General features: G+C 40.5%; 1 protein-coding gene across 2 annotated transcripts in view; it reads right to left on the bottom strand.

Annotated features, from left to right (window-relative positions):
• Positions 1 to 7371: 7371 nt before the first annotated feature.
• Positions 7372 to 9476, bottom strand: part of MRPL30 (mitochondrial ribosomal protein L30) — a 4333-nt gene continuing 2228 nt past the window's right edge. The window contains exons 2-4 of one of the 2 annotated variants that reach the window (XM_057381489.1): positions 8670 to 8816; positions 7825 to 7898; positions 7372 to 7725 (exon numbers count right to left, since the gene is read on the bottom strand). In XM_057381489.1, coding sequence (XP_057237472.1) covers positions 7593 to 7725; positions 7825 to 7898; positions 8670 to 8816 — 354 coding nt within the window. In that variant the 3' untranslated portion in view covers positions 7372 to 7592. The remainder of the gene's footprint in view (positions 7726 to 7824; positions 7899 to 8669; positions 8817 to 9476) is intronic. The other variant, XM_057381487.1, reaches the window with a different exon arrangement.

The following is a 9476-nucleotide window of genomic DNA, read 5'->3' as shown; positions in this document are numbered from 1 at the left end:
CTGGGTAAAACAAATTGTCCCTCTGTGTGATCAATGAAGAGCTGCTTGCTAATCAGTCATGGATACTGGTATTGAATGGATCATTGTGGCTCTTGCTGTACTATAGGTGGATGTCCTACACTTACCAGATACACAAAATATTTCAGTAGCAGGCTGTCATGTTGCTTTATATTGAGGTTGAAGAGATAGCTGAGTATAAAGATAGTTTCAGGGAATTCAGGTGAAACCGTCTGGGTATGGCAAAGGAGGTTTGTATAGAGAATACGGGCAGGGAATAAAGTTGTTCACAGTGGGAGTGTCTGTAGAAGAAGCAAACCAGTACATCCTTCATGTTCCTTCCCCAGCAATAAGGGAATAGTATCAGACCATTTGGAGATTAATGGTTGGTGAATCATATTTGGTGGTGTTTTGAATTTTTTTAATGTCGCTTGTTTTGAGCCACATTTATTCTATTTTTCTTCCTGCCAGATGTGCTTTASTCTGTTTCAACCTTCCTTACTCAGTCMTAATTGTGAACATGAAGGGCCCCAKGCATGGGCTGCTGTGACTTTTTGCAGCTGGCTCTCTATGGGTGGTATCAACAGTACAGCAAAACTWACAGAATTGAGTCTCTCAGTGCAATGACACGGGGAAATTTCTCCAGCTTAAAATGTAAAAGAGCTGCTGAAAAAGCAAAACAGCATTTCACACACACAAAATCTACCGTGGGGGAAAAGCGGGTCAGGACTGATTCTGCCGCGGGGTGTTCTGCCATCCAGTGGCTGTTTTCCTTACKGCTGCACAGCTACAGTAGCTTTGAAATACACATCGCCTGCTAATTTGGGGTTGWTGACCTTTGTTGTCTCTGTGCAAGAGAGGATAACAACAGGGACCTGGCATAGTCTCTGCATATCCGAAGTCTCAGCAGTTGCAGCTCTGGTCATGTTTTTGTTCCTGGATCTTTGCCTGCAAAATTTGATTAAATCCAGAAGCACAGATTCCCATTTTCCCATTGTCAGCATGTTATTGCTTCCAAGAACTGAAGGGGAGCAGTTGTTTTSAGACAAGGCCCTTCCCAGTTCCAAACTGTTAGCAATGTGACTTTAAATTAAATTTAAAGGTATTTCATTTYTAAAAATCATAATTGTGTTTGTGTTGTAGAGCAGAATCCCTGCTGTGTTTGGGAGGATGCACAAGTTGTTAGGTGTTTCTCTTTCTGGTAAGACCAGCGGGGGTGGGAAGTGCACTGAGCCAGCTGTTCCAGAGCACTGCCAGCAGATAGAAAGCCCATTTGTCTCCAGGAAGTGCGTTGAGAAGGTGGAGAGACATCCTGCAGCAAACATGTCAGGTTTGTGATATTTGTCTAATATTCTTGTAAATCATTCACAATACCAAAGTCTGTTTTCCATTAAGTGTTAGCATCGTTCCTCTCAGTTGATGTTTGCATGTTGCAATATCATGCAATATTATCATGCTATTGCTCCTGCAATAGCATGTTGAGACAACAGATAAATGCAGATAAATTGCAAGTCAAACAATCTCCAAGYCAGATAAATTGTGATGGGTGTAATTGAAGGATGTTTCTCTTCAATTTTTGTTGTAGCTATGGAAAAGCAWGCTGAAGCCAGTAAATAGTGGAGGATTCCTGTTGACTCCCATAATTTATTTGGTTTTTAAAAAAAAATTTGAAATAGAAAAACTGCCTTTTTGAGATGCCTTTCTCCATTGGCCATGCAGGCAGCCCAAGTCACAAACTTAGACTAGAGATCYTAGTTTTACACAATTAGAAGATGAATTGTGCACAAAGCACCAGTTCACCTCACAAGGTACACGTGAACTAGCATGACCAAGAGGTAATCCCCTCCAGAGCAGGCCATGACTGCATCTGCTAGCACAAACACCTGCACTAGTATCTAAAGGATGCCGTGGGTTTCAGTCATGGATCTGAAAGCATTTTAACAGCCTGAGTCACACATTGCATTGGCCTGACATCAGTTGTAAACACGGCTCTGTGCTGGTTTCAGCTGAAACCAGCATGTGCTCTTACGCTGTTCAGAGCATTATGGGAATATACTGAATGTTGACACAATTGGAGCTTTGGAGTCAACTTTGAAATCAAAAATTCTGAGCTGTGTAGGTAGGCAGTTTTTCATCTCCCCTTACAGCCAAGAACAACTCATGACTATTATGGATCCTGGTCTCTGACTGCCAGTCAAGCAAGCAGATTTTTTCACAATCAACAAAGTTCATACCTAGGCATGAAGTTTATGTTTATGTTGGGAATAGAGTTGCTTTTCAGATGACATTCAAGACCATCACAGAAAAAATTAACCTCCTGGGTGCATCCAACATCCAAATCTTCTGCTTTTCTCTTTCCCTTAAGAGAGCTTCCCTCAAAACCTGAATTTCTGAACATTTCCCCTCTATAGTCCTAAATTAAAAGGGACTAAAACTGGGATTAATCCACCCAAAAGCTTGTCTTTAAAACAAAACTCACCTCACTCTCAATCTGCATGCTAGAGAACTGCTCTCTGAATCTAACAAAAGARGCCTTTCACATCATCTGTGTATTGATTTCTAAGGCACCGGTCAGTAAAATTAGTCAATTCTATCTTGGTTTCTCTCTAAACAGATTCAGAAGGATTCAAAATGTCAGCTCAGCCATAATGACCATTAGAAAAACTGGGTTTGGATTTTAAAAATGAAAGGCAAAGTCATACATGTTGTGTTGTAGGAGTTCCTGGCTCAGAGAAGATAGCAGAAAAAGAATATGGAAAAAAAACATGCCAAGATAGCAAAAGCTGGTAATGGTGAGAGTCTTGCTCACCATTTGCTTGCTTGCCAGTTGTGACTGATTGCTGGTATTACCTCTCAAGAGTTACATGCTGGGATAATGCTGAAGGATGGCCTGGGTAACCATGGGAATGCATTTGGCTTAGTGCAGGTTTGGTCAACCTTCTTAAAAACACAAATCTCATCCTTCTTTAGAAGCAGAGTGACAGGGTCCTTGTTGAAAGGCACCCGCCTAAACCTTTTCAGCCAAGTCTTTGGCCAGGCTAAAGCCAATGCCAATCAGGCTGTCAGCACCAAGCACCAGGGAAGGACCCACTGAGTATCAGTGCATGAGCAGACTGCTTTTACACTGTGAAACTGATGATTGCCTCCCAGCACTCCCTTGGGATCGAAGAGATTAATTGTTCCTATTTCACTTTTAGATAATAAGTCTTGTTTCAAAAAGCACCTTTCTAAACTGAGCATGCTATAGACTGCAGCTACACACCACCAGGTTAATTACACTTTATGCACCACAGGGGCTTAGCTAGTGGGGGATCTTGTTTCATTATTCATGCCTACATTTGTGTCTCACTTGTTTGCCAAGTCGTATCCTTATCTGTAAAATCCCTAAGCATTTGCACAGGATCTGTTCTTAACAGCTCCAGCCCCTTTGGACTTGTGMTTTACCACCTCATGGATAAGGGGAGAAGGAAAAGGACTGGGGCAGACATCTGGGGGAGATCCTGATAGGAAGTGGATTTTCCCACCTTTGACTGAGCTGGGGAGGAGAGGAGCAGTCACCTTGCATGTGGAAACACAGTGAACTGGTAGTAATCCAGGTTTCTGCACCCTGTCACCTTCACAGCAGCAGCTATGCTGTTCCTTCAGGCTCTGACACAGGGAAACTGGGCAGGCATTACTCTTCAGTGCCCCGGTGTCTGTCCTTCACACATCTGCTGGCTTCGTCTGTGCCATGAGAAGCACTTGCATCCTCTCCATGCAGTCACAAAAGAGGTAAATCCTGAGATTAAGGACCAAAATGAACACAAACAGCCTCATAAGCAACAAAGAGCTCTGGATAAATAGTGGGGTTCCTGGTGTGCTGATGYTGCTGTCTCACTTTCCGGCTGACAAACTCCACCGTGAGATTGGTGAGACAAGGGACATTRAAGAGCACTCAGCACAAGACACAGAGATTTTATACAGGATGATAAATCCAGAAAAAATCCACAGCTTGGACAAATGAACAGCACCTCAGAGGTTGAGTTTTGTCAGCTTTGAAACACTTCTCACATATAAAATCAAGCAAAATAATGCTGTAAGCACTACAGAAAACTAAACACATCCCAGTCCCTATGTTCATGTGGAATAATATTTCTTAATATGCATTAAAAGGAGTCGAGGAATAAGATTTGGTTAGCCTTCTAGCAGTTTCTCTTCAAACGTGGCAAATACCATGACACTTTTCAGTTGCAAGGAGTAACGGTGGGTTCTCCTCTTCCTTTCACCATGCCATTTGTTTTGTGGTTCTAAACCAACCTACAAAAAGCAACCTATCCTGGCAACTCTGAAGGAGGAGAACAATAATTTTGAAAAGGCAGGATCCTCTCTAGAGAAAACATTCCTTATTCCTGGGCACTGATTACACTGAAGCAGCTGTTATGATTGGATCCCTTTACTACAACCATAACACAAACATGTCTGAGGTTACTGGTGTGGGTGTTGTAGGTGGGCATGAAGGAATATGGACACAAGGAAACAGGTATAAAACTGAAGATGTTAATGTCAGCAAAACACAGCAAGGGGCCAATAATCAACAAGTTTGGATGTAAAGGAAGAAATTATGCTTTCTTCACCAAGTTAAAACACAAAAGGAACACCTCTGACAAAAATAGCTGGGAATSGTATTACTATGGTCAACAGTACTAGTGGAAAGAGATCTATAAACTAAASCAGTGCTTCTCAGTTGTGATGTTTGTTTGCATATTTACGGATTAAATAGMACTTTGTTTATGTGTTTCTTTCATTCCAGGTGGGATACCAGCCTATAATGCAGGAATTAGCACTACCCAGTTATGACAAAATGGATTTCGGCAAAACTGACAACCATGCGAATGATGTGGATGAGAGAGCCAGGTTTTATAAGAGATATAGATTTTGAGATCTCTGATTAAGGATTGTATTTGAGGCCCTGATTACATACTTTGCTTCTAATTAAAAACATTCTGGATTTCTGCCCCAGAAACAGCAAGAATGGGGGAAGACAGTGTAGCTAGGGGGGTTCTCAGCTAAGGCTAAAGAAAAACCTTAAAAGGTAACAATGCTAATAGTCCAAACTGTAATCTATATTTTRCCATTTATTTTTCATCTTACTTCATGAGAATATTTAGAGTTTTCATCTGTGCCTGCAGTTTCTCAAGCAGTAGATTAATGCTGCAAGGAAGTTGTAACACTGCTTACCAAGATTTTATCTGCCTTACATTTTATCTGTCAATACTTGTGTCTAACAGCAGTACAAAACAGCAACGCCAGCTGTCAAGAGAGGCTGAGCTGTCCCTATCAGAGCCTTTTAAGACCCAACTGGACAAAGCAATGAGCCACCTCATCTGACCTCAGTGCTGACCCTGYGTTGAGCAGGAGGTTGGACTAGAGACCTCCCAACCTGAATTTTGCAATCATCTTAAGTCAGCCTGTCCGTTCCCTACACAAAAAGACATAATCTTTTATCTGTGCTTCATAAAGATCTACATAGAGCATTRCAAAGCTCCATTAGTGAAAGAATGTGGACACACATTGTGTTTGTGCATCCTGCCGGTGCAGGTTTTAGGCTTGAGAGCAAGTCTTTAGAGAATGTRTATTTATACAGAGAATGTTTGGGATAGCAGACTAACTGTGCAACAGTCAGGGGATCTTGGGGGAAATACCATTTCAAAACCACCCGAACTTACACATACATTGAAAAGTTAAAAATTTACAATTTTCTTTTTCATTTAAACTGTTAGCTTGTCAATTAAACATCTCTGCAAACATCTCTTGTAGATGAATCTTAACCAGAAATARCAGGTACTATGTATTTTCCCTTCTCTCCAGAGAAGAGCCTGTTATTAGCTCTGCTTCACCTTAGTTTATCAGACACTTTCTTAAGCTGTGCATGGTACCATGCTAGCCTTTTCATTAACACCTTCTCTCTGGGATAGGCTGCAGCGTCAGAGATCCATATGCATATCCACACACAGACCGTGTGGGATGGAGCTGGCAGAGCCCTCTGCTGGAAGCTCACCGGGCAGCAGCGCCGTAGACACAAATCCCAAACGTGCCTGGAAAGGCTGAGCCAGCCTGGCTGCGGTACTCTGGGACACCAATCCTGGCACAAGTCTTATTATTTGCTCTCCACCATCAACAAGACCCATTTCCCTAATTTTGTGTCCTAGTACTTGCACCATCCCTTTAAAGCATGCCCTGCACCTTGGATGCACTACACACATTCTTCAAAGGGCCTTAAATTCCAGCTTGTACTGCCTGTGGGAATATAATTAACACCTTGCAGAAACTGCAGTTGTTGCATTGCACAGTGACTGGAAGAGAGGAGGGAGGTAAGAAAAACAACATTCATTTATCCACTTCACTTATCCATGGTAYTTTGTTACAGCTCAAATTCTTATTTCTGCCTTCAGCCTGGCCATAGGGGCCATTCCACCCCCCAGTGGCACTACCATGGTCTGTCCTTTTCCTTCTGCATACAATGCTTCCAGCTTTTTGTACTGATATATCATTCCTTTGAACTCCCACAGGTGTTTACTCTTCTCTGCAAGCAGGCAGAAAGGATAAACACTAATTTTCAGCGATTGTACCCCTCTGATCTTCTCACAACATAGTCATTAAGATTAACCCTTCTTCAGTGTGTCTAGTGTGGGAGAGGCTCACAGTGTGTTAAACTACAGAATTRGTACTGTCTGGAATGCCAACTACTTTATCATTTGATACAGCAGCAGCTTGCTAACTTTGGCTGTAATTCTTGAAACTGTAAACAAAACTAAGCACACAGTAGTAATTTATAAGCTTGCAGCCSATAATTTTAACYCACATCAGAGGTATGCATCAGTGTYTCCACATTTCTAAAGTCTGCAATTTTAGAACAGRAAAATCATTACATTTCACATAGACTGCAGCTCTTAGGCTATTCTTATTGAACTTCTAGGATCAGGAGGACACATACGAAGGCACCATGTTTCCTGAAAGAAAAAGTATACAATCTACCAAGTTGTGAATAACTCCTGTTACTTCCAAATGGAGAGTTCATGTACTTTTTAAGCTACAGAAGAAGCCAGATGACAGATTGTTTGCTAAGGAACAAGTGTGAGATCTGTCTGACCAAGATAAGTCACTCTCCGTGGACAGCCAGTCAATTCTTATGTGAATACTGAAGAGAGGRGCTTGAAATTTCAGTTCCCTCCCTTGTGCAGTGAAAGTCCTGCATTATTGCTGAAAACCTTTACTGTTAGCTGTGAAATTTGCTCACTGTCATTAGCTAGATCTATTCTACTCACTTCTCTGGTTATTTGACTTTATAAATAAAGTTCTCTTAGAGCTAGCCATAAACTGCAGTAATCTAGCCACAAAATTAAAACACAGAGACAGAGAGCCTATAAGTCATTTAATATTTCAGGTAACTATTAACAACATTGAACTTCATATCTGTACACCTGCAATCATTCTTTAAGCATTAGCATCACCTTTGCCATTCATACCACAGTAAGAATTTTTACATTTCCTACACAAACTCTTAACTGAGGATTTAAAGTATTTATTTTATAAAATCTAAATCCAACCAGCACACCTTATGACTTGATTTCTTTCTGCTCCACAGGCTTCAGGCACTTYTTAAAGACAAGCTCTCCCTTGGCTGTAAGAAAGGTGCTGGATACTTCCTCTTCTGTTGGCAGCCCGTAGGGTAGTTTCAGTGGCTGTATTCTACAGGCAAAAGAGTTTGATTAGTGAAGTACTGTGACTAGAAGAGAGTTACATTAAATGTTCCAAATTAACAAATAAATACACAAATAGTTAACAAACCTTATCAGATGTTTAATAACTTTCAGTCTGGAATTCACAGAAGGGATRTTTTTGTGCAGTCTTGGCCGATGTGCCTACATAAGGGATAAAACAGGTTTTACAAATGTGTTGCCAAATCCCAGTTCTTTGTTCACCAAACTTTGCAAAAAATAAACCACATTTGYAAATATAAGATTCAGAGAAATGTCATGCTTCAAGAACATACATAAAAATATGCAGTCAAAATCTGACTCCAGTAAAATGACAACTTTGGCTTTATTCCTACTCCATTATAAATGTATTTTTCTTCAAACTGTTAAAAATACTGTAAATGTAAATGCAAGAGTTAAGGAGTAAAAGTGCTTCCTTCAGTTATGTTAAATGGATCAAGCACTCATGTTTTTCTCTGTGATATAACACTGACTAGACAAATCTTTGCACAATGTGCASTTGGCCTGAAAAACTCAGAAAACACATCTGACAGAAACTTTTAGAGTCTTGAATTTGGAAGCCTTTTCATTGATAAATGGGTCTTATTCGCCTCCCTACAATATCTGAACTATATGACCCACAGAGAACTGAATTCAATTTACAAACCTATATTTATTAGTTTAGCAGAATTCTCAGGGTAAAGTTCTCCTCAAGCAATGCAGCACAATACCACACAGAGATATTCTGAATTCCCACTACAAGCACATTAGCCACAAACATTCCCCTCAGCTCTTAAACACACCATCAGCTTCTCAGATTGCTTTCTGGCTGCTGTAAATGTAACTATGTTTTGTGACTGCAAAATTGAGGTCCTTAAAAAATTCACCTCCTTATTGCTACATTTCTAACATACACAACAAGAACAACAATCATACTTTATCCAGTCCAAGATCACGTATTATCTTCTTTTCCCAATATGGGCGACCAATGACACTTTTTATTCTAGTAACAACATGGATTTGGTGGGGCTGCTCAGGGTCGCCTCCATACTTCTCATGATCTCCAGGCCGTGGCTGAAATACCTAGAATAAAAAGTGCACAAAATCAGGTTTTTTTTTTCCTAAATATCTAGTCATCATTATTACAGCTAACTACTGTCTAAAACACTTCAACATTGGTAAAAAATTCTTACATATATTTCTTTTCAGGCAGTCAAAGCACCAACAAAATGATCTCAAATTTATCTTCTATAATATTATCAAAGACACTTTTATAATGGTTTGCTGATAAATACAGTAAGTCTTGAGCTTGGCTACATAACTGCACAGAAATACATGGACAATACCCTGTACCAGCACAACACCTAATTCACAACACATGCAATTTATCAGGCAGCCTGTGTTCAGCCTCTGAATGGCAAGTTTTTCCACAGGCTTTAAGAATACTTTGAAGGAAAAGAGTCAACTGACACCAGATGGTATCTTGCAAAAATAAGCTGAAACTCTAAATGTAAAAACATAAAGTGCAAGTCAAGCTTCCCATCACTTTGTTTAGTTATTTATTGCACAAAATATTTCAGTAGGAAGGTACTTAGCAGCAATCACCTAGTCCATCTGCCTCATCAGTTCAGGGTGGACCAAAAATTAAAGCAGTATTCAGGCATTGTCCAAATGCCTTTTAAACACGGGCAGACTTGGGGTACTGACCACCTTTCTAGGAAGCCTGTACCACAGCTTGACCAC

The sequence above is a fragment of the Malurus melanocephalus genome, unplaced genomic scaffold, assembly GCF_030028575.1.
Source record: "Malurus melanocephalus ecotype Western Australia unplaced genomic scaffold, MMel_1.1 scaffold_512, whole genome shotgun sequence".
NCBI classification, from domain to species: domain Eukaryota; kingdom Metazoa; phylum Chordata; class Aves; order Passeriformes; family Maluridae; genus Malurus; species Malurus melanocephalus.
Note: the sequence above shows the minus strand (reverse complement) of the source record. Positions and strands in the feature narration are given on the sequence as shown.